The sequence below is a fragment of the Drosophila erecta genome, unplaced genomic scaffold, assembly GCF_003286155.1.
Source record: "Drosophila erecta strain 14021-0224.00,06,07 unplaced genomic scaffold, DereRS2 tig00000021-arrow-pilon, whole genome shotgun sequence".
Classification (NCBI taxonomy): Eukaryota; Metazoa; Arthropoda; class Insecta; order Diptera; family Drosophilidae; genus Drosophila; species Drosophila erecta.
Genome location: NW_020825198.1, coordinates 6,245,533 through 6,270,951, shown reverse-complemented (window position 1 = coordinate 6,270,951; position 25,419 = coordinate 6,245,533). Strand labels below are relative to the sequence as shown.

Below are 25,419 nucleotides of genomic sequence, written 5' to 3'. Positions count from 1 at the left end.
ATTGCCGGAGGAGAAGCACTGATACGCCTGCCAGTGGAGCTGCTCTAATGAGCAAGGAAGCGGCGGTGATAAGCTATCAGTATCAGTATCCGTATCAGTATCAGCACGCCAGTACATACTATACAGACCCATGCCCGCAGACACACGCGATGGCAGATGAGCATGGTTCCATAGACGGTGCTAGATTCGCACTCGCACTGCAGACATGCTGGAAGCTCCTGAATGACAGATCAATGAAATCATTATGGATTCGCTGAAGCCGACAAGCTGCACACACAGCCTCGAAGATCGCGAAAGGAAGCAAAGATGCGAACTCACTGCAGCATTCGGGGAATCGGAATCGGAATCGGCATCGGGATCGCAAATCTCAAATCGCAGCGCACCGAATGGCTGGCATGGCATCTTGCATCCCCAGGAATGGGAACAGGTTCGCGCTCTCCAGTTCTCCGATTCTCGGATTCTGGGATTCTCGGATTCTCTGATCCTGCGGCGGCGGAAGTTGCTTGTGGTTTTGTATTTGTATGCATCGCAGGTCGCTCGCTATTCGTGTTCCGCCTGCACTGCGAAAAAGAAAATGAAATGATAGAATTGGAATTGATACAGCCGCCTATTTATTTACCTGAGCGACATGACTATGGCCAAATGAGAGCACAGAACGTTGTGGTAAGTGCAAATATCTCAAATAATCCTGATCATCTCCTTTGTAAGCACCCATTTCTCCCAGTGCACTGCGCTGTTTGCTCCTTGACTGCTGCTGCTGAGGTGCAACAGGTGCAAAAATCACAACAAACACCGACATCCGCTGCGAGCTGCTTTCTGGTTTGCTCTGGGTTCCCGTCTCTGCCCCCCGGAAAGGGAACGGAAGCACCTGTGATTTGGACGCGGATCGCACGTGATTTCCTTGGCCTTCCGATGGAACTACGCCCCTGCTCCGCCTCCGCCTCCGCCGCCGCCGCCGCCGCCGCCTCCACCTCCGCCACTTCCTCCTGGGCAAACAATTAAATTGTTTTTATGGCCCAAGTGCTGTACATGTCCACAGAGTTCGGGTTCGAGACCGAGTCGCCCCCCCGATCTGACAAATTCATTTGACACTTTGCCAGCCTTATCGTCCCTCGATTGTAATTGTTGTTGTCGAGTGCGCCACAGATCTGTGGAGCCATGGAGCCATATAGCCATTGGGCCATTGAAACATAGAGCTGTAATGCTATAGTGCTATAGCGCTATATAGCTCTGGCCATAAAGGCCCAGCCGAATCCGAAGTTGGAAACTTGTTTCGGCTTTTGGGGCTCTCGAAGTCGCATTCTCAGCATGTTTGCCATGTTGTCTATGTTGCTCGCGCGTAGTTGTTGCTGCTTGAAGCACATAATTACCGCAGCGCGTATTTAATCCGACAAATGGTTTCAACCTTAGTTGAACTTTGTCTATGGGCCGCACTCAGCCCCTTGTAGTTGCTGCTGCCCGGGTTGGCATTTCTAATATTCCATGACAGCCGCTTGAAGCTGATGCTGATGCTGAAGCCAAAGCGATTTCTGTGGTTACAATGTAATAAACCTTGACAAGCTTCGGATGGGTTTTCGTTGGTCGCCGCTGGCGGAAGGGGAGCTTAACCGAAAATCTCAGCTCGCCAGTTGGATGATGTCAAGTGCTAGCGGTGCTCAAGTCTCGCCGTTCTGCGGGTATGCAATTTCAAGCCATTAAAATGGGAAAAAGATACTATTATCGCTGTATTCGGTTGCTGGCATGAGCAGCCATTAGTTGTATGTATTCATAGCTTGTCCTGTAGCACTGAGATTCGTGTTTACCTTAGATCCAAGGCGTTTCCGAAAACCATTTGGACTTCTCCACTCTTTGAACTGCCAGACTGCGCACCTGTCGCCCCCCAACCCGAATTTTAGACCCTATACCATGACATCCCGGAACATTGCAACAGGGCCAAAGATTCCCTAGCGATCGCAGTGCAATTTGCAACTGCAACTGCAACGCAACTGTGTGTTGTGTGCCACCCGAGATACTTTATCTTTTCCGCCCATCTATCTGCATAAATAGAGAGGAAGAAGCTGCTGCCGCCGCTCCACATGTTGCTTCATTCATTCCCGATCCGCATCCCAATCCCAATCCCAAACTGACGGACTATGATAAATAAAGTAAAGTGCATTTCCGTCAAAACAAGTTTGTTCTATTAATATTTTCAATACTTCGAATTCAGACAGAGATGTTGTCGGCGGTTGTTGCCGCAGTTGCGAGCAACTTTCACTGCAGACTCGACTGAAGATCACTAGAATCATTTGTGGGCGCACTGAAATCGAAAATGATGAAATTGTTCACTTTTATTCCATATTATATTTATATTTATTTATATTTGAAATGGAAACACTTATCACTTATGTTTGGAGGTAAAGAAAAGGAAATGTGACTTACATCGATTTCTCGCTGTGCATGTTTTGTGTCGATTTGTGGGGGGCGGCGACGTGCTGGCATCGTTTTAATTTGGCCGATCTCCCCTTTCGGAAAAGTGCACCGCATTTACAGTTATTTTTATTGGAGCCAAGCAGCGCGACAATTCATCCATCATTTTCTGTTATGATTTTGAATATGCCCCCTTGGCTTGGCTTAACCCATGGTCGCCCCCTTCCGCATTTTGGCATCTGCAAGGCAGGAGCGTGGGGAGGGGACCCCTGCCCCCTTTTCAACCCCCCCACCAGCCCCTTTCGAACAGCATCCGGTAATTATGCGACACGCTGATTAAAATGCGTTAAACGCACACCAACACACTGCAACACATGTGCCTGTGTATGGGTGAGGTGGGTCTGGAGTCCAAGTGAAATCTTCGCCTGCATTAACGAGTTTTCCGTGACGCGTCGTTCCTCGCTTTCCTCAGCTTCCTCCTCTTCTTCTGCTCGTTTTCTTTGAGCCCCGGTGCTCTTATTCTTTGGCCTCCGCCTTTCCTTTCCTTTGCTACACTTGATTTCCACAAACACGCACCAACACAGAGGCACGTGCACTGCGGGAAATGTAGATCACATTTTAACAAAAAAAATGTGCTGCTTCCAATATATTTATATATATTCAATCAGTTAGGAATAGTAAATTAGTTAATTTGTGATTAACCATTATTTTCGTATTACATTGAATTTCGCGCAGTGCACGCTGAGAAGAGACTGCGTCTCCTGATATGCTGGCTCCGGCTTCTCCTCCTCGTTCTCCGTTCTGTTTCTTCTGTTTTGTGGCGATCAGGTTACCTGCCTGGCTGCATGGATGGGGGGAGGGGGAGGGGGGAGCGCAGAGTGTTGGCGATCAGGGGGCGGAGGAAGGGCGAGGGGCGGGGCAGGGGCAGGTGGCCAGCGGAGGTTTTCGTTCCCTTCTGCGGCTGTTACCTTGCCGGTTGCATGGTTTTATCTGCGTTCGTTGCTTTTGTGTTTGTTGTGGTTGTTGTTGTTGCTTGCATACCCTAGAAAAAGCGGCAGAAGGGGTCTGTACGTTTCACGTGGTGTTTCTGTCAGGACAAGAGTCTAAATAAATATTACTAAAAATCATAAAACTTCTCAAATTAAACATTTCTTTACATTTAAATAAGTATTTTATATAATAAAATTTAATGAGTATTCTGATCGTCCTTTCGTGTGCATATATTCTTTGGCCTTTTTCTTTCACTGTGCACGTTGTGCAGTTGTTGTTCCTCCACTAGGTTGTTTGTTGTTGTGTTTTCTGCTCTTGCACTGCACACGGCATTCGTCCTCCAACAAAAAGCGAGGCAAAGTCGTAAACAGAACAACAACTCCCCTTCAGCGCCCACCGTCCCGCCCCTTTCTTCGACACTGTTCCCCCCTTTCTACAGGGAGAGAAACTTTGATATTTGAGTATTTATGTTTGCAATGTAATTATAGTGCTCCATATATTTATGCAATCTTAATGTTGTATTATCGATCTAATATGATTCCAAAAGTATTACATTGGTCCTTCCGAACCATAATAGATTTTCTTGCAGTGCACTTTCTGGAAGCACTCTTTGGTAATATAAAAGTTCTTCGCTTGCTTCGTCTCTGTTTTTTTATTGTATTTCTTCTAACTCGCCGTCGTCGTTGTGCGTGAATGTTCTTGTGTTTGTTGTTGTTGATATTCGTGTTGTTATTGTTGTTGGTGTAGTGTTTTGTTGTGATTGTTGTTGGTGTAGTTGTCAATGTTGTTGTTGTGGCATATTTGTTGGTGTACTTTAGTGTTGTTGTTGTTGCTGCCATTGGTGTAGTGCTTGTTGGTGTTGTTGTTGCTGCTTGTCTCGTTTATTGATCGTGTTGCTGCACATACACACACACGCACACGCACACTCACACCGAGAAAGAGGGACTAACCCACACAGTTGCAGTCACATACGCAATTCAATGAAGAAATGCTTCAAGTCAATGACCCGGAAATTGTGTCTAAAAAGCAAAACAACAACATCAGCAACAACAACAGCAGCAGCAGCAGCAGCAACACCAACAGCAAAAGCAACATAGAACTTTTACCTAGACAGCGGCGCATGCGACTGACGTTGCAAGTTGCAAGCTGACTGCGCCAGTCCAATGAACCGACTGCAATTCGCAGCCCGCAGCTTTTTGCAACAATTGCACGCAGAGCGACAACAGCAGCAACAGCAACATCAGCAGCAGCAACAGCAACATCAGCAGCAGCAGCATCAACAAGCAGCAAGCAGCGATGACAATCAACGCAATTAATGCTCATCCGGCCAGCGGAGCAGAGATGCTGCTTGGACTTCCTTCTCCATCCTGTTTAACTAACATAATCCACGGCCCTTGGAAATTGTTTAAAACTCGTCTAAATAAATGCGGCATCAGCTAACTGCATATACACAAATATTTACAATATTAGTTGAGCTTGTTGGATCTGCAGAAGTAAGTAATAGAATAGCGATGAAAACATGCGATCGTTGAATTAAAGTTTGAGTAACAAGTAACAATTTGAGCAATCCGAAAGTCTATTGAATATATGGCATTTATTCTAAATCAAAGATTCATGACTTTGATCAGGAGAGATGCTAGAATACTGCGACAGCTGAGAGAGACCAACTTATACCTAGAGGGGCAGAGGTCAGCCCAAGGAAACCCCATTCGCGATCGACATCCCCATGGGCCATTCTCAATTTATTGCATATCGAAAAAATTAAGCACAAAAGTTCAGTGCCATAGGCCAAGTCGTTGTCATCGTCATCGTTCCCACTTGTAATGAGAATTTATGTGCCGACAAGATGTGCATAAGTTGCCAAGGCGGGCAAATTGGGGAGGACGGGGCAGCTCTATCGGATCGAAAGTGCCGGCAGACATGCAAACTGCAATGGGATTTGGGGGCAAGTGTGGCGAGTTCTCCGGCGCTGGCCATTTGGAGCAGAGCAATTGACGCGGGCATATTCCAAGATATAGAAAATATATGGCTTCTCAGCAAAATGCCTTCATTTCCTTCTGATTAGAACGAACCTTACTACCTTAACGCATATAATAAGTCTCAGTCCTAGTTCCACAGATTCTCCCAGGGGTTCTAGAACTATTCACCCGTAACCAAACGATGCGTGCGATATTGAATCACTTGGCCACTGAAGGGGGTCAAAGTTGCAGCGAGTCTCACGACACAATTCGCATATGGAGCAGGCCGCGGAGACTGGGGGGCAGCGCAAGATCGGAACCAGCAGAAGAACCAGAGATTCCTCCCCTTGAAGCAGCGCAAGGAGAATCGAGAATGGAGATGGAGATGGAGAAACGAGAGAACGAACGCAGAGAGATGCGTGCTCGACTTTACGTTTCGCATTTAATGCAATTAACCTCAAACTAAATGGCAATCACTTTAATTTGCTTTAATTAAGCTTTATACGCCTATCGAGAGGGGGCGCAGTTCGCCGGAGTAGATGGAGGAGGAGGTAGCCAAAAACGACGCCTACATCGAATGACGGTTCTTTAATTAATTACGGGGAAAGAGCGATGGTGGCACTTGTCTGCCCCTTCCACCACTCGACGCCCACTGGTAACTAGGCATGTTTCCTGTTCTCCTCGGCTCGGCTCAAGTGCCCGCCTCATAAGCCCTCCAGGATATGCCCCGGCATATGCAGTGAGCAGTACTCCCCTCCATCTGGCCGATCCCGACCGATCCCATCCGATCCCTGGTTCGGTGGAATCGACAAAGAGCTCCACGCATGCGCACACTTAGCGAACGCTTAACGGATGTTTCGGCTTCCCACCCTCCGGTTTATAAAAATCCCTCGTTGTGGGCCGACACTTGTAACACAACAACCCATGGGCATGAGTCCCGATCTCGGCCTGAGTTTTGGCCTGACATTTGTTTCCTACACTCTGCAAAACTAGTACTTCGTTTGGGATTAGAGAAATGTCATCAATATGAACTAAATGCCCAAATGAAAATGACATTCAAAGAGGATACTAAAATGAAATCTTTTAAGGAATAAATTAGTTGGCATGTGGCTTATACTTTTGTTTCGAAAGTTAAAAGGCTCTTCTAACAATAAGCTAGTGCTTATGGCCAACACACACTTCTGTACAATTTGTCGGAGTTTTTTTTAAGTGCCCAGTTGCTGTTCGCGTCCTCCTCCTCCAGCTGCATCTCCAGCTCCAGCTCCGGCTACTCCTACTCCACTTGAGATTCTCGTACGTGCCCAGATGCGTGGGAATGACGAGATGTCTGGAGAACTCCGCCAGAGGAAGAGGAGGGAAAAGCCGGAGGGGAGGGGTTGGCTGAAGTGTGCAGGGGGAAGCGGACTAGGGCAGTTGCTCATAACTCAACGCCAGGCGAAATTCGAGACTTGCTAATGCGCCAAATAATATGCGGCGACAGCCGAGGGAAACAGCTCGAAAACAATTAACAAAAATCATTAATTTGTTGCCTAGTGTAGGGGCAAATTGAAAAGTCGAAGGAGGCAGCTCGTCCATAAGAAATACACCGTGATCACGCCAACGATCCAAAGACGATCCTCGATGCGAATTTATGAATGTATCTTTCGGTTTCTTTCACGAGAACGGGCACGCAATGCAATATCTGAAGGATCGCGTCTGGAATGTGGCTTAAATTATGACTTAAATGGCGTTGGCAGTTTATGCGGCTGCCCGTCTTGTGTAGCAGATCATGATCATGATCGCGATCATCATCATCATCATCATGAGCCCCAACTCGAAGTAGAAGACCAAGACTTGGCGTATTTTTTTCCTCTTTTTTTTGAGCGGAAACGGCGCTCTCGAGCTGCGAATGACTCTTGAGTTGGCTTTTAAGCCGTTTCGCTGGCTTTCTTTTTTAATGCTGTTTCGCCCATTCTTAAGAGCTTCTCTGCGCCTTCGCCCCGCAAGATCTCCTCTAGAAAACCCACTCCAAGCTCCATGCTCCATCCTCCACTTTCTTGACTGACTCTCCAGTTGTGTTTGCTTTATTTGGCTGACGTTTCTTCTGCCCGGTTTCTTCGCGTTAGTCTGCTCGTTTTTGGTCGTGGCTCGCATTCTTGGTCACATCCTTCACAAGGTCATGCCAAACATGATGGGGAACAGTCTCCACATCCACGAGATACTTAGCATCTAGCGCAGATACGGCCCAGCATATGAGCATTGAGCACACACACACATAGGTGCATGCATGTATAAATCGTATTTAAGCAAAGTAATCTCTGAACAAATAATTGTTGACGGTATGCGGTTTCTGTTGGCATTTCCATCTCCATTTCCCCTGGCCAGCGATCCGTTGTCATCAGTCCACAAGCCGCCTGCTCCGCCCCTGAAACACTGAAGTACTGAATACTGAATACTGAACACTGAAATGTTCCCCGATGTTTGCACAAATTGTTAGCGACTGCCGCAGAGATACGGTTTGTTTTGGTTGTTCTTGTTGTTTGGCTCGCTTTTGTACGCTCTGCCCCACGGCTGTGTACAAAAAATTTAAGGAAAACCGTCCACGGCCAGCAAATGAAAAAAAATGTAAAAACATTGTGCCTAATGCTGGGTTTTAGTGAAGGAAATGCTGAAGTAATCGTGGTTGACCAAGCGGATTGTGCTCCACTTCAGCAGGCCAAAGTTCCAAGAATCGCTCGAAGATCTGGTGATAAAATGGCCCTCTAATGTAGTACTGTAGTAATACTATTAGGTGTTGCCAAAACATGTGGTGAAACCATATCTGTCCAGGTAAAGTTCTTGCCTACTTGAAAACCCCGCGAAACCCATCACCTTCCGACTATTCCAAGTATGACACCCCGGGATGACAACAAATGTTTTTCTTTATTTTGAGTTTGGGTTCAGCTCGCAGTGGTGCGCTTCACCTTTTTCAGCTGTGGGGTGTTAATAAGATATCAAATATGCATGTGGCCGCGCACCCAGCAGAAAACCCCAGTCCAGGCCCAGACCCAGACCCAATCCCAAGCCCAATCCCAGTTCCAAAGACCGGAGACCGGAGACCAGACCCAGTTGAGACTTTGGCCCGTGGCCGGCGCGAGATCTCGCTAACGAGGCGCGTTTGAAAATGCAGCATATAAAAATAAATAACCCAACGAAAATCGGAAAAGGTTTAGCACCGAATCAGTTAGCTCACTTTCTGCAACCACGAAAAAATGCTATAAACACCAGAATCTCTTGCAGGTTTTCAAAATATTCAAGTAACTTCTTCTGGCTAAAGGCATGCTCTGCCAACAAAAATCCTAGCTAACTGAAATAGTGACCAAAATGCAGCAGAATTTTCAATACCCTCGCTTAGGGTATTTTCGAAACGGCAGCAGCCAAAAAGTGCGACACAGCCGGCGTTGAATGTGCCCCGAAGTTTTGTTTATTTTCGGAGATAAAAAAAGAAGAAAAACAAAAATAATAAATCGACGGAGGCAGAGGCAGCGCTTCGACTGGGACAGCTCCATAATAAATGCCCCAAAGCACTCAAAGCTTTTCTTATTTATTTATTTTCGCGCACACCGATACGCCGCCGGATTTCTTTATTATGCGATTTGATTCGAAAATAATTCAAAACGAATTTCGGTGCTGCCTGGTCTTTCAGAGCGCGTGCGCAGCAGCCGAGCGCACAAGGAAAACCGCTGCGCATTTTCGCCCAGTGTATTCCGCATAAAGCGTAGCACGGTAGCCGAGCTACAGGTTCGGGTGTGTCTGTGTGTGTCTATGTGTGTGTGTGTGTGGATGACGCTGGTAAAAAATAATGAATAAAAGAAAACCTGTACACAAAAAACCAGACAAATAAACCAAATACAAAGGCCTTCTCCTCGAAGTCCGTCGTCTTGGTCTTTGGCTCGGTTTTAGTGCGTGCGGCTTAACTGCAGCGTTGCAAACTGGTCCGCCGAGTGGTTGTGCCTCGCCCCGTCTCCACCCGCTCCCAGCCGCCCCACTTGCCCTCCAACGTGCCACCAAATCCCAGATCCCAATCCCAGCCAGCAGAGTGGTGCTGCACAGTAGCCGCACGCTGGCCAAAGTTCTCCGCCGCAGCCTGCATCCACAGCACGATCATGCACTGAAAGAAAACTCCAGCAGTTCTAGCCGCCGAAAATATGTAGCTAATTCTATTTAAAAACCTATTTAAGTCCTTGCAGAGAACCCTCTTGTTTGAATCTGTCTCGGTGCTATTTTTGCGAGCGGGGGTCTTTTTTTCCAAGTGCATTTTGTGGCTCCGTCTCCAATTCTCCGCTGCAGATTGTGACTCCGAGTCTGCGGCTCGTCAGCGATTGCAGCCTCCTGCGAGAGGCCTTCACGGCCCCCAAACATTATGGCTAATAGTTGCTCTGATCCTCTGCACACGGCCTGCTCCCCTTCTAGCCCACAGAAGTGGGCGTGGCTGCACTTATTATTATGCACTGGGTTCTGTTTATGTTTGGGTTTCTTGCGTTTTTTCGCTGGCGTTTGTTTTTATGTTTTTTTTGCGGTCTGCGTCTGCTTTGCGTTTTCCAGAGAAATCTGGCCAGCAGTTTTCCTTGTACATACGATACGTCCTTTAAGGTCATTAAACGAGCTGGGCTTGTTAGACATTGGGACTGAGTCATAATCGCGTTTCCTTATTTTTTGCCAAGCTGATTGGCTTAATCATCGCGCAAGTTCGGCGTCAAAGGTCGCGGAAGTTGGTTAAAAAAAAACACAAAACGGATGACATCGTTTTTGAAATGTGCCAATGCCGACACTCGAAAAGGGTTGCGCTTTAATTAATTAATCAAATCGACAGTTAAAATTCCTTACTGATCTCACTGACTCACGATCTTTTGAATGGGGCAACAAGAAGATTACACCACCCCGCCCACTTTTTCCGTACACATTTTATGGTCAAGGGGTCAATTTGTAAGTCAACTTTGGGTACGCTCACTTCTCCGAATTTTTATCCATTTTCATGCCCCTCCACGAATATCAACTTAATTAACTGTTAACAGTAAAGCCGTATAAATAATCAAAAAAAAAAAAATGCGGACGGGCGGAAATGATTGCGTATAGGGCTCGGAAAGCCCATGCCCAAAGTTAATTCCAAGTCGCATGTAATAATTATGTTGATGGAATATTCATAACAGGAAATCCCTCTTACAGTGCGAGTACGAGTGTTGTGATTAAAATTACATAGAGTCATGCACAATCAATGCAAATGGGAATGTAAATGTTGAATAAAAATTGTACGCAGCCCATTCACAATAGGAGTTGTTGCTGTAATTGTTGTTATTATCATTGTTGTTGTTATTGCTGCTGCTGTTGTTGTTGCGGCGCAGCTGCTCACTGAATATCAAGTTACTGGGCTCGGGTTTTGTGAAGAGCAACTCTTTGAGTGCACCCTAGTATGCACTTGAACACTTGAAAGGGAAAAAGATGTTCAGCTAGCTGGTTTTATATTGTTTTTAGGTGCAAGTATAACAAACTAATTAACCAAACATGTAGTTTTGGATAGCACTATCAGTTTATGGGTCATAGATTTATGGGTATTGTCATTCATATACAGAACTCATTTTTCTGTGCACCACTCAAAGTTAAAAGCTCAATTGAAATTATTAGGTGCCGTGTTTCTGAAGCTGCTTGGATTAATTTAAATAACCATTAATCATTAATCATTAGCGCGCTCCAGTCAAGCTTTTGATATGTGAATAGAGCTCCTCGAACAACACCTACCAGCTAAAGTCGAGTGTAAACCGCAGAGTGGTTGCCTTGCACAGTAGTTATCGCATAAGCACATGCACATCAAATGCGATTTTTTTATTAGCACCCCACAACATCGGGCTGTAGTCGCCGGCTATTACTTTATACAATGCCGCTGCCTATTTGGATAAACATAAAACCCCCAAAGAGCATTAAGCATGGGCGATCCATGCGAGGGCCACACACAAGCCAACATCCATATCCATCCAGTTAGTCAGTCAGCGATCCAGCGATCCATGCCATATCCCATCCAATCTCAGACCATACCATACCAAACCATACCAAACCATGCCATACCATACCATACCATTCCGTCCCATCCGCTGCTGGGCTCATTCACAGGCACTCGGCGTCGCTCGCCTATTTCTGTATGCGTAACGCAATCTATTCATAAAATAAAATTAAATAAAATAAAAAAAAACAAAAAAAAAATGAGGGAAAAACAACAGCGACAGAGGCGGCAACGGCAACAACGGCGGCGGCGGCTGAAAAATACATATTTTCATTTACAAGACCGGAAGAGCACTTCCTCCCTGATGTGCTAGCTGTACCATCATCAATCGCGGCACCCGCACCAAGATACGAGTATAGTGGAAACCAAAGCGACGACAACGCACTGCCCCATGTTGCTGTTGATGTTGCTGTCGTATGCTAAATACTAAGTACCAAATGTATGGCCTGGCCCGTGTCCGCTGTTTGAATATGCAACTTGACTGGGGGCCACCGCCATATCCACATCCACATCCACATCCACCTCCACCACCACATCCACAGTCATCCAATCCACAGCCATCAGATCCAATGTGCTTAGGTTTGTTGGACTAGCAAACCGCTCGACTCTCCATATGTCCGCTTGACCACTTGTCCGTATGTCCGCTTGTCCGGCGGTTTCGTTGTCCGCTCATTGGAAATGCAATGCCATGTGTGTGATTTTTATTGAAGCACATCCAGATATAAAACAAGATTTATGCGAAATGAATATATTCATGTTTCGCCGGAGCTGGTTAGATCTTTTTTTCCAAAATCATGTACATATAATATATCCCATGCGGAAAACAATCTCGTATAAATATGGGTATCAAAGTATTATACATTTCTAAAAACAAGCTAAACAGATTTTATTTCACCTGTACGCGTTCTTCATATGTACATCTTTTTATACCCGTTACTCGAAGAGTAGAAGGGTATACTATAGACCTCTATTTTGTTTTTTTTAATTTTTGTAATTTTTCTGATGCTATGTTGTAGGAATTCAAAAAATTAAGAAATGTCCCAAAGCTGAAGTTCCGAACTCCATAACTCAACTTATCTTCATCGGATTTTGAAGTGGCATACCTCTAAATGTTTCTGGCGCAATTCTCTACAAATCTGCATTCAAATTTAGAAATTTATTTTTTTTCAATTTTTTTGTTATTTTTTTTGATGTGATGATGTAGAAATACAAAAAAATTAAGAAATGTCCTAAGGCTGAAGTTCTAAACTCCATAACTCAACTTATCCTAATCGGATTTTGAAGTGGCATACCTCTAAATGTTTCTGGCGCAATTCTCTACAAATCTGCATTCAAATTTAGAAATTTATTTTTTTTCAATTTTTTTGTAATTTTTTTGATGTGATGATGTTGTAGAAATTCAAAGAAATTAAAAAATTCCTCAAAGCAAAAGTTCTGAGCTCCATAACTCAACTTATCTTCATCGGATTTTGAAGTGGCATACCTCTAAATGTTTCTGACGCAATTCTCTACAAATCTGCATTCAAATTTAGAAATTTATTTTTTTTCAATTTTTTTGTAATTTTTTTGATGTATGATTGTACAAATTCAAAAAAAATTAAAAATGCCCTAAGGCTGAAGTTGTAAACTCCATAACTCAACTTATCTTAATCGGATTTTGATGTGGCATACCTCTAAATGTTTCTGGCGCAATTCTCTACAAATCTGCATTCAAATTTAGAAATTTATTTTTTTTCAATTTTTTTGTAATTTTTTTGATGTGATGATGTAGAAATACAACAAAATTAAGAAATGTCCTAAGGCTGAAGTTCTAAACTCCATAACTCAACTTATCCTAATCGGATTTTGAAGTGGCATACCTCTAAATGTTTCTGGCGAAATTCTCTAAAAATCTGCATTCAAATTTAGAAAATAGTTTTAATTGATTTTTTTTGTATTATACCCCTTGTTTTATATTGAGCACTTAAACTACATTTGTTTTATTAAAAATTTATTCAGTTTTATATGATATTCTCGATCTTCGAATTAACTTAAACACATTTTCGCCTCCTCTTGATATATGAATGTAATTAGAAATTTTCCAAATGTGGCTGGGAAAATATTTGAAATAACATTTAGCGCAAAACTGGCGCCTTTGCAAATTGCCTTCAACTAACCCAAAGTGCTCATTAAATCGTGGCGTAAAAATTTTCGGGGTAAAATTCAAACAACAATCTTTGTCGTTCGCGCGGTGTGCGGAAAATTTGGGGGGAAAATAGCGAGTGGGGCGAAAATAAATTCGAATTGGAAGCCATGGCCATGAGGATATATTTACGGCATTCGATATTTATAGTTTGAACTCAAACAGGTGTAAACCGTAAAATGGCAAAACATTGTTTAAATCATTTCATTGTTAGCTCCGCGCTCCCCGTCTTAATTTGTTTTGTTTTCTGTGCTTTCTGTTGTCCAGAAGTGTAAGCAAAAGTGCCAACAAATTGCTGAGGAGAGAATGAGTAAAAGAGGCGACTGGGGATTCCAGGAAAATCCGAAAACCCGGCGATGAAGAGGGATCCAAAGGGGGTCCCTCGTTCTCATTTATAATGTGTGTAGTTCATCAAAATTTTTTTTGGCACGCGGCCCCTTGCCGTGGCATTGTTCTGGTGCTGAGATATCCAGCCGCAGATACCGATACTCGCGGATACAGATACATCAGCCATATGAATATATGTATACCCCATACACTCCATACAAGCACACGGATCGCAGGCTTAATTTGAATTATTTGGCCGTAAATAAAGCACAATGGGAGCGGGAAATGGGATTTTTATTTCGCTGTCCGTCTTTGAATTGGTCTCCCCAACTGACAGAGCCCAGAAAAAGCATAAATATTTATTATCATAAGAAGCAGCAGCCCCTCATCCCAGATCCCAGATCCCATATCCCACATCCCAGCAACGGCAGCAGCATCAGCAGCATCACTGAAAAGGAAAACGATTTCTCAATGTCTTTTATATCGCAGCCAGTCCAGAGAGCTGTGTTTCAGTCTCAGTTTCCATTGCCGGTTCTCAACCTTTTGTGCCACAACCAAAATAAAGAAAGATCAGCTTGCCAGGAACTGAGATTTGGCCAAGACTCAAGCTTACCTTGTATCTTAAACTCGAAATATTTCATAAAATGCAATTTATAAGAAAAATACAGATACTTTTAACGATACCTATGCTTTATGAACATGAATTTAATTTTGGTAAAAACAGAAGAAACATGGATTATTTACTGTCTGAAACAAACACAGCCGTTGGTAAGAAGTAATAAAATAACAATTAAATACAGAATTATAGATGGTCCCAAAAGTATGCCACGATTTCTAGCTCATTATTGTAATGAGTAGCTAACTATTAGAAGTTTGGTCACCTAAGTACGGGCATACCTTTTCTGAGATGCATCTACAGGGTATTTGGCAAGACAAAAGACAAAGACGCGCTCTTGGAACCGATCGAGAAACTTGTTTAGCACGCGTTACAGCGGCTGCCTGTTTTTCAGAGCGGGGGCTTTCAAACTGTTTGCGGTCGGTCACTCTTCAGAAACCCACTCGTACCCCTGTAACCAGCTCCGTACCCCCAATAGGCCCCCAAGAGACCAACCCCGCCCACTTGGCTCCCATATAGAGTAGTGTAGTGCAGGGGTTTTTGGGCATACGGTTTTACATATATTTGCTTATAGCAGCACAGAGGCCTCTCGGCTTAATCCGTTTGGCTAAACGTTGATTACTCCGATCCGGAATCCCAGTCCCAATCCCCAATCCCCATTCCCGCCATGCCATCTTGGTGCCCCGAAAGGCGTCCCTGCGTGGGCTCATTGTGGAATTTCTACACTCATTCTTGATTGTTTCGTTTCGTTTTACGCTCTGGGCCAAATGTGTTGTCTTTGGGCCTGCATTCCAGCTGAATTGGTTTTGCCCGGGACCGAAAAATCTCTTTCGACCTGGACAAGCCCGATTTTGGACGGTTCAATGTGGTGGTTCAATGTGGAGGAGGCGGGCGGAGAAGGAGATAATAAATTTGAATTTCAATAAATTATTTCGTTGCTACAAGACAGCCAGCAGAAGACCCTCTTTTTCCACTTCATTGTGCGTCGTTCCCTTCTGAATGGTCAAAAGTCCGATCTTGCGTGAATTTCATTCAACAAAAATTTTCTGTTTGGCAATTTCTTTTTGGCTTTGTCGTCTTCGACTCATTTTTATTTATTTAACTTTTTATTGATCACTTTTTGGCCAAGGCTGTTGGAGATTGATGGCGGAGATGGCAGAGGGGTTACAAAGGTACACATGTTTGTATGTACATACCAAAATTCGAGGCTCGAGATCCAAGATCCATCGTAGTTATGGTCCGATCAAGTGATCAGGCCTTGACATTGATCAAATGCCAAGAGCACCATGTTGCTGTGGGCGTAGGAAACACATTTTGACTTGTCAAGTTTCGAGCATGAGGAGGTATTTAGGAAATGGGTGAAACGGGGATTACCAAATTGAGATTTGTTAGAGGAAGTGTGCCTGAGAAGACTGGATTTGTTCAGCATATGGGTAAGCCCACCTTCTTCATATAACAGATATTATTTATTGATTATCGTATATATTAATTTCCTGTGCAAAGTATGGCTTTCCTATAGTAGGTGTGTTTCTACTCGCAATACTGAATGATCACTATCTAAACTCTGGCAGTAGCTATCTACCTAATTTTGAGCTCTTAAGTTATATATTTTATACATTTATCATAGGCTTGTTGGCTTCATGAATAATTACAAAACGGAATAATCAAATTATAAAGGGCTAATGAATGGATCTGGCCGTGGTGATCGACTGATCAGCCAAAGCTACTGAATTGGATTTCATACCGCTGATGATCCTCAATCAGCTAAAGATCACTTAGCGATAAGAGATCCCACGAACAGCGCAGTATTTCATAGAATTCCTGATTGCCACAGCTTGAGATCTGCTTAGGCCTCCGACTTTATATCGGCATATGACCATATATAAGGCACACAAGTGCCGGACACCTGAGGAGCGGCATAATCCGGCAGCGGCATTAATTCATGGAAATTCCGTCAGAAGAAATTTTAGCCCCCTCCATTCAGTCCTCCATGGCTATCCACATTACTCTCTCGCACACATGGTAACCAGTTTTAAGTTTCTTCTTCTATTTTGCCTATTTCATTTGTATTTTATTTTTCTCGTGCTTTTTGGCAACGGCGTCAAGTCAACTGACAAAGCTAACAAACAACCTTCGTCATTAGCCAAACTATGGCATGTCAACGAAAATTAGCATTTTTACAGCGGGAGGCCGGCAGCCACAACTATGTCTACGAGTACAGCTACACTTGGAGAAGTGGTGTACCACTAAGAAGTAATTTGACATTATTATGAGCGAAATATAAGGACCCCATATATAGAGAAGTATAGTAAATATAATGAAGGGATAGTTTTGGCCAGTATTTTTGGGGAAACCTGCAGAGTAACTCCTGTATTTTAGGTAGATAAAGCTACATTTTTTAAGTCTCCGATGGAAGAACTTTTGCTCAGTGTACGAGACATATGCAGGGGGTCTGGAGAACCCGATTTACACATGGATCTGAACACTGTGCGCTCTGAACTGCTCGAGCTTCGTCCGATGCGTAGGTAAAAGGCCGACTTCGGTCCGCTTGATGAACTATATCCACTTTATACACATTTTATTGTTGTTGTTGTTGATGATGTCGCTGTCGACGGCGCTGCTGGCGTCTCTGCCACTGCCTACGCATCTTTTGCAATTTCGTTTGAGCCGCCCACGCATTTGGGTTTGCTTAGAAATAAACGGCAAAGCAGCCTACAAATTCAAATTAAAGTTGTATTCGCATTATTCGCTATATTTTGTCACTGCACGGAAAAAAATAATGTGACCTCCTTAGGGTTAGGTGCTAACATAATTAAGATTTGAAAACAAATCCCAAAAGAAACCTCTGAAACTAGAAACAAACCTATAGGGATCTATAGCTTGGGTGATCTTTCACTGTCTAGTTACCTTAAGTTTCTTTTTCCTTGTGCACAGGCCAGTCGAAATCAGCTCTCGTGGGCTTTATGGCCACAGATATATAATACAGTTTAGAGCCAGCCCGCCCGAGTGTCTGCCACATTTGCCACAGCTCCCAGCCGGCATCGAAGTATCCGAGTATCTGGGTATCTGGCCACGCTATCCATCTAAGCCTGGCTATCTGGAACTGTAGCTCTGCTTCCCGCTCCATCTGTATCTCCATCTGTATCTACAGATATATCTCTGCTGTATCTGTATCCGACCATCGGTTAAACCTCTAAAGTGCCATAGATTATTATAACACACGCGCTTTGCGACTGTGCTGCGGTTAGCCGCAAACTCAAAGCCGAAACAGACACTCCGAGCCAAAGGCCCCACACGAGCTATATGGCTCTATGCAACTGGCATGCCCTTACCCCCTCGCCTGCATTATGCATGGCCAAATTGGGGAAAAGCAAAGGGAAAGGGGGCTGGACCCACCCATTGGTAGGAGGAGCACTAGCGCGAATTAAAGAAAAAGGCTGTCAACAAAGCAACGGTAAAGAAAATGAATGAGAGGAAAGCCCACAACGGAAATGGCAATGTAAAAATAAGTTATGCTTGGTGGATGTGGTAAATAATTTTAGCAGTGGGCATGGAGGGGGACAGGCCGTTGGGGGGGTAAACACACCTTAAATAGTTCTATTACCAACTTTGCACTCATTCAACCGCATGCAATACAGTCTATGTATCCACATCTCCTTAAACGAACCACACTCTAACCTATTTAAATCGAATGAGCTGAAGGAATTGCCATATTATTAACCATTTCATTGGCCATAATCGTTTATAGTTAGTTGAATTAATCGAAAGTCTGTTGACAACAAATTTAAAGCCAATAAACTATGCTTTGCTCGCAAAAAATGCACGACTATCAACGGAAATTAGTGAATGGAATTGTAAATGCCACAAAGTCTCGAGAAATATGACAAAAATCATAAAGTTGAAGTGGCCACGCCTTCTTGGTGGGCACATATTTTTCGAAATGTGTGTGGTGTGCGGCTGAAAGTGCTGCCAAAATGCAGTTTAATCACCTCCGGAGCAGACGGCCCACATGGCAAACCCAAAACGCAGCCCACACCAAATATGCACATTAGAGAGCACGTAGAGAAAGAGTGGGTTAAAGGCGGAGCTGGGGCGGCGGTCCCCAGGGGCGGGGGATCCCCATCGATCCAGCAGCGGGCTGCAGATTTAATTACCAGACTGGGAAATGCACAGCGAAAAATGTGTGGCTACTATCTGCTGGGTGGAACTTGGAGTGGGTAAAACCAAAGTTTCTGTCTTTCTAAAGCGGACATGAATTAACAATAAAATTACTTGGCTTTTATTCTGCTGCCTGCTTCTAGGCGCTTTTTAAAAATAGCATATTACAAGAAGTATCTGGCCAGCCTATTTCCATCCAGCATCTGTATCTCTATTTGCATCCATAGATGTCTGTATCTATAAGTGCTGTAGAATGTTGTAATAGTTTGCAACAAAATTTCTTTATGTGCTTTCTTTTCACTGGCATGGCAACAGCCGCAGCGAAAATGAAAGCTCGAGCAAGAGTCGCCAACGTAGCCCCCCGTAGCCCCACGCTCCTCTCTCCATCCTCTCCCGATTTGGGCGGCGACGGCGCTGCCGACGCCAACGCAGCAAGACGCGCGCCGCCAACGTTGAATGAAATTTCATTCATTTCATTCACAAAAATCCACAAAAACGAAGCCAAAAAGGCAATGGACACCAGTCACGCATGCGCGGCTCGCAGTGGATCGGATTGTACATTGTGCATATGTATATATAGCTTGGATGGGGGAACGGGGATGGGGAGGCGGAAGGCGGTCTCCAAGGCGGGGGCATCGCAGAAATTACAGCGAAAAATATGCAGCATGTCTGGGCGTCTCGCAAACGTTGTTGCCCAACCGGAAGTATTAAATTCCAATTATGGCGACAAGATATTTTGCCCGTCTCGAGATCGTTTGTCGCGCTGCCTTTATTGCTTATGAATTTATTCAAATGTAAGAGGGATTCCACGGGGAAGGCACTCAGGATCATCGATCTCCACTAGCTGCCCACCACCTCCATCAACCGCTGGCGGAGTCGCTGACGCACATCGTCGAACTGCGGCAGGGGCACCAGGTTCAATTCCTCGCCAGAGTCCAGCCGATGGTCGTACAACTCCTCGCCATACACATCGTGCCAGTCTGAAAGTGTAATATTTAAAACATATGTTTTTATATAATTAATTATTTAACGATATCCGCTTACCTCTGCTAAAGTTTTGCGCGTGGAACCTCACCCACAAGGTGTACCTATATATATCCGTTCTGAGACTGTAGCCCATGATTTTGATATTCCTGAGCTTGGGCTTGTCGCTGTTTGGATGCTTTGTGGGCAGCATTCCGGGTCTTGGGTACTGGCTGAGGGCCACATGCTCATCCGCTAGGAGAGCATAAAATAAATACGTAATCGATAATATAAACAACTTACCCCTTCCTAGTCCCATTAGTTGATAGTAAAGACTCTTTCCCTCGCCACAGGTCAACTCCTGGGAGCTCTGGCAGTTGGGCAACTTGGGTAATCCCGCCAGGTCCACCAAAGTGGGAAAAACATCCAGAAGTTCTGTGATCCCGTGATAGTATCTGGTTTGGGCCAGAGGGAACTGCGGAGTTCTTATGATCAGCGGAACCCTGAGCGCCACCTCAAAGTTGCTGTACTTGGCCCACTCGGCGTGCTCGCCCAGGGACCAGCCATGATCCCCCAGCACCACCACCACCGTCTCATCCAGATCCAATCCTTTAATCAGCTTGCCAAACAGATCATCCACGTAGGACACCGAGGCGTAGTAGCTCTGTCGTATCTGAGCAGCCTGAAGTGGGGATACCGGTCCGTAGGGAAACGATATATTGGAGTGCTTGAAGTCATCCCTGGCCCGCACATCCGTGTACGGATTCCAGGCTACTGCCGGCATATCCGGCGGCTTCAGGCTGTCCTCCGTGTAGTTGTAAAAGTCGGAAAGGTGGAATCTTGATAGAAATTGCCGTGGGAATCGGAAATTAATGTGTGGCTTGTGGAAACCCATGGCCAGAAAAAATGGTTCCTGGTTGTGCGTGCTCCGTGACTCCACGAAGCGCAGTGCCTCCGCCACGGACTCGATGTCCGGCAGCGTTTTGTACGGCTGAGTTTGCAGCTCCACTGGACAGATGAGATTCTTGCGAAGAATGCCCTCCTTGTCGGGACATACGGGCGAGTTCATAAACTGCTCGGTACGGGGACGAAATGCGGGAGCCGACCAACTTAGTGGATAGTCATCCGTGTTGTTGGAGGAAAGACCAGGATGGAAGACCTTTCCACAGCTATAGGTGTAATATCCGTGCTCCTTGAAGTACTGCGGCAAAGTGGTGAAATTTCCGGTGAAAGTGCGCCAGTAACTGTAGAAATCGTACAGATGCAGAGTATCCGGCCGTCGACCTGTGAGCAGCGAGTTCCGGCTGGGTGCGCACAGCGATTGCTACAGATTGATTATGTATTTTATACATTTATATAAGAATGCCCACAGGATGCCCACCTGACTGTACACTCTTGTAAAGATGTGACTTCCCCTGGCAAAGTTATCCAGATACGGAGTGCTGGCCAGCGGATCGCCATAAGCGCCAATTACTGGACGCAGATCATCGAAGATCACCATCACCACATTCGGTCGTCGTGGCGGAGCAGCTGCGTCCAGCAGCACTGCCATCATCAGCGGGAACAGGAGACGAGCAGTGATCATGTCAACGGCAAAGGAAGCTCACAACTGTTTACTCGAAGATGCCGCGCGGCGGATGTGGATGCCGGCGAGTTTGTTGTGCTACCCCGTGCCCATGAAATTCGTTAAGGGGGTATATCAGCGACGTATACATTTTGTTTGCCAAATTACTGAACATCAAATTCTGCAAAAGATATAACATAATTTTAAATATCTAAAGCATATTTTAGGTATGAACAATTTTTTTTTAACTTTTTTTTATATTTCTGCCATTTGCCATCTTCACTTAAAACACTTCACTTGTTTACTCTTTTTTTTTTTAGGGGAAAAGTCCAAAGAGCATAGAGAACCGAAATCGGACGGGCGGCGCAATTCAAAACCACCATCCATTATATTTCAATTGAATTTGACGGAAGCGCCTCGTCGACGCTTACAGTGCACTTTTTAAAAATACAGTAAAAGTTCTCTAAACAAAAAATGCATCAGCGGCTCCAAATATTAAAAAATTAAGAATCAAGCTAGTTTTATACGAGTTCATATAAAAAAAAATGTAATGAAAATTTTGCAAAGCATTTATTTAAATACATATATATTTTTATATTTTGTTTGGAGTTTAAAACTTATGTTACATAAAAACCTTTTAAAAAGACAAAACACTTTTCCACTGAAAATCATTTTTAACAATTCGAGTTAGGCATATTTTACTGTACATGACCATTCTCCGGAAAGGGGCGCCTGGAATGGAATCGGGGGCTTTCCGTAGTCTGCCATGATTATATTTACACATAATATATAATGATTTATAAGCTAGGGATTAACAATAACCAAAGAATTGGAGCTTTGTGATATAGTCACTGGGTGCACACAGCGAAAGCCTAAATAGGGATCAACATTTGGGGTTTTTATATGGATTATTGCCGAGTAATCCGCCCTAGAAAACAGTTCCGCAGTTGGAACAGCGCTTCTCACGCATGGCCAAGCAACAGAGGATTCCCAGCGGGAAGAAGAAGATGGCGCAGCATAGGCCGCAGGCGGAAAAGGTGTCCTCCAGATATCCAATTCTACAAGCAGGGCATCCGCCAATCACTATGATCTCCGTGGGCATAGCGACCGGAGCAGGCTGAATCACCACGCTAACCGGCGTCGTCTCGAAAGCTCCGTAGGTGGGCATGTGCATGTTTGGTGGCGGGACACTGGGTGCTCCCTGGTGCACGCCCACTATCAACCGGGAATCTGAAATAGATCTGGATTTAATTTGAGGCCTTTAGTGGACTTATTACTTACCCTGCGAGGGACTGTTCATCACTTCTTCGTAGCTTGGGGGCGCGGCGTCTTTGCGGGTATCTGCCATTATGGCCGGAAAGCTTTTTTCCGTGACTCACTGCCTTCTTCTTCTGGGAATAATTTAGGAATTTTTTACTACGCTTAATTGCGTTAACTTTTTCTCCGTGTTTTCTTTGTTTTGCCGCAGTTAGTTATCGTTGCAACAGCTGAGTGCGACTATTCCTATCGATTAGTTATCGTAAATCGGTAATTTGAATTTGAGTCAGGAATTCTACGTTTTAACTGCTTAAAATATATTTATCAATGCAAAAAGGAGGTGCAAGTGCACATTCATATTTTCCTATAAAAACCTATAAGCCAATAACCTATATAACCCTATTTTTTTTATCACACCGGGTAGCTCAGTGCATTCAGAGTTAAACATTCTTCAGGCTTTATTTAAGACAATGTTTACTACTCACTTTAAAGACCTCACTATTTCACTCACTAATATAATTATGACAAAATAATAGATAATTATTTAATTACTTACAGCTCGAGATTAATTTAGTAGCACTTTGTAATACAAAAATAGTGAGTGAAATAGTGAGGTCTTTCTGGCTTGACCAGACAGATTTTAAAAATTGGTTCATCGATACGATATTTTTTTAATATCACGACATCCCTTAAACTTATAGTAGCCATCTATTTGGCTTTGAGTGAGTGAGGATTTCTGCTTGGCCAAAACTTTTTCAAAATCTTGTAGATCAATTTCTGTGGCCTCAAAATCACGCTGAAAAGCCTCGATAGCCGCCTCATTGCAGAGATTACACATATCCGCTCCGGAATACCGGTCGGTACGCGTAGCGATCTCCTCGAGAACCACATTTTTATGGAAGGGCATGCGTTGGAGGTGAAGTTTCAGCAGTGCAAGGCGGGAATCCTTATCTGGGGCTGGTACATGGATGAGCTTATCAAAGCGTCCTGGTCGCAGCAGGGCATCATCGATCATATCCGGACGGTTGGTGGCTGCAACCACAAGTATGTGTTGCTGACTACCAGCGCCCACAATACCATCCATTTCCGTCAAGAGCGTGGAAAGAATCCTCAGCTGAACTTGTCCTCCACCTACGCCACTTGAGACCATCCTTCTGCCAACAAGGGAATCTATAAAATGTAGTGGATTAATTATTTGTATTGCACATAAACCTTCTGAGACCTACCTATCTCATCCAAAAATATTAGACAGGGTGCATTCTTTCGTGCTGTGTCAAAGATTCTCGATATAAATCTTTCCGCACAACCGACGTAGGGAGAGTACACCTCCGCCGCCGACGTTGCAATGAAGGTCATGTCAGCTTCCTTGGCCAGGCACTTGGCTACGGTGGTCTTGGCGCATCCTGGAGGTCCATAGAGCAGCACCCCTTTTGGCAAACTTAGTCCAAACCGGGCAAAAGCGGCACTTTGTCTTAGACCCGATAGAACCGAGACTTGTAAAGTGCGTTTCAGCGCTTCCATTCCTCCGATGACCTCAAAACCAGCCGTCATTTTCGAGACCCGCACATCTGTCGATCGAGAGGCACTGGGTTGAGTGTGTAGCAGCGACTGGTGGAATATTTCCTCTAAACTGAGGTCATCTTTTGTTAGTAGTTGCTGTTGAGCCCGGCGCAAAAGAAGTGTTAGATCTGCTATCACATATCCCTGAGTGTTTCTCGCTATGTGATCGAGTGAAGTCTGTGAGGTTTTCAGCTCGTGGACATGGCACAGCTGCTCTACAAGTTGTCTGCGCTGCTCTTCGCTGGGCATCTCGATGGACACCTCTCGCACAAACCGCCTGCGCGCGTGTTCATGCAAAGAGTCCGGAAATCCAGAAGTTGCCACACATATAATGCCTCGAGGAAGTGCGTCTATCAGTTTGTATAGCTGAGCTGAAATTCGTAGAGAATTGCTTGAGTTTTTTGTATCTGCGACACCCGTTAGGGGGCAGAGCAGCTCCAGATCCTCAATAAGTATCACAATTGGCACTGAAAAGAATATAAAAGTATTAATATTTTCGTGAAGCTTAAACAACGCAGCCAAAGTTACATAATGGACGCAGTTGCTCTTTGAAATTTTCAGCAGCCTGAAAGATCCTTCTCAGTTCCTCTTCGGTTTCGCCGGGATATGAGCGCAGCACCTGACTAGCTGTGATGCAGAAGCAGTTGCAGGTATTACGACTCAGGAACTCATTGAGGAGACGACTTTTTCCACAGCCCACCGGACCCACAACTAATGCTGTAGTAGGGAAACTATGTGAAAATCTGCTATTAGAGCTTTCCAGGAGTTGCTCCAAATGCTCCATGGGCTGCTCAAAGCTGTGCGGCAGATACTTTGAGGTGATATCCACAGAAAAGGGCATTCTCAGTCGTATATCCACCAGGAGTAGTTTAACATCTGGTGCTATTTCAAAGCATTCGTCATCAGCAACTCCTGGAGCATCGAAAATCTCCACACTGGCAATGCCCAACTGCACAAGGTGTCTGTGCTGCACGGAGCATCCTTTGGTAAGCTTCAGGTGACGCAGAAACACTCGAACATCGTCCTCCAGATCCTCTAGGGCAACCAGAGGTCGCTGGAGTAGCTCCTGGGTGACTGTGATCACGCATGAAATCCGCTGCAGGCTGGGAGCTAATTTAAGTGGCTCCACAAGGACCACTCGCTTATTGGTGGGACAGAACCGCGTCAAGGAGGTTACAATTCCATCCAGGAAGCAACAAGTTTCACTGCCGGCACGCGGAGTTACCCAACAAACTGCGTAGCTGCCATCGCAAAGGTGGCATCGACACCATCCTGTTCCAGTAGGATCCTTCCCCAGCGGAATATAACATCTTTGCGGCTCTAGATCACTGTCGTCCAGCAGGGAAAGCGGAAAAGCCGGTAAATCCAACTCGTGGTGCATTTTGTTTACCTCGCTTCGACTACAACGATAACACAACCGATTGC

General features: G+C 44.7%; 3 protein-coding genes across 3 annotated transcripts; all 3 read right to left on the bottom strand.

Moving 5' to 3' along the window:
- Positions 1-19,400: 19,400 nt before the first annotated feature.
- Positions 19,401-21,226, bottom strand: LOC6546473 (iduronate 2-sulfatase). The gene is made up of 4 exons (XM_001971718.3): positions 20,995-21,226; positions 19,917-20,937; positions 19,695-19,868; positions 19,401-19,630 (listed from the first exon to the last, which is right to left on the bottom strand). Exons 1-4 carry the CDS (start codon positions 21,196-21,198, stop codon positions 19,491-19,493), a joined length of 1,539 nt encoding a protein of 512 aa, XP_001971754.1. The 5' UTR covers positions 21,199-21,226; the 3' UTR covers positions 19,401-19,490.
- A 619-nt stretch (positions 21,227-21,845) lies between these two features.
- LOC6546472 (brain protein I3) lies at positions 21,846-22,701 on the bottom strand. The gene is made up of 2 exons (XM_001971717.3): positions 22,459-22,701; positions 21,846-22,407 (listed from the first exon to the last, which is right to left on the bottom strand). Exons 1-2 carry the CDS (start codon positions 22,523-22,525, stop codon positions 22,106-22,108), a joined length of 369 nt encoding a protein of 122 aa, XP_001971753.1. The 5' UTR covers positions 22,526-22,701; the 3' UTR covers positions 21,846-22,105.
- Positions 22,702-23,086: 385 nt separating this feature from the next.
- Positions 23,087-25,416, bottom strand: LOC6546471 (spermatogenesis-associated protein 5-like protein 1). The gene is made up of 3 exons (XM_001971716.3): positions 24,523-25,416; positions 23,661-24,461; positions 23,087-23,604 (listed from the first exon to the last, which is right to left on the bottom strand). The coding sequence occupies exons 1-3, from the start codon at positions 25,373-25,375 to the stop codon at positions 23,087-23,089; spliced, it is 2,172 nt and encodes a 723-aa protein (XP_001971752.1). The 5' UTR covers positions 25,376-25,416.
- Positions 25,417-25,419: the final 3 nt, after the last annotated feature.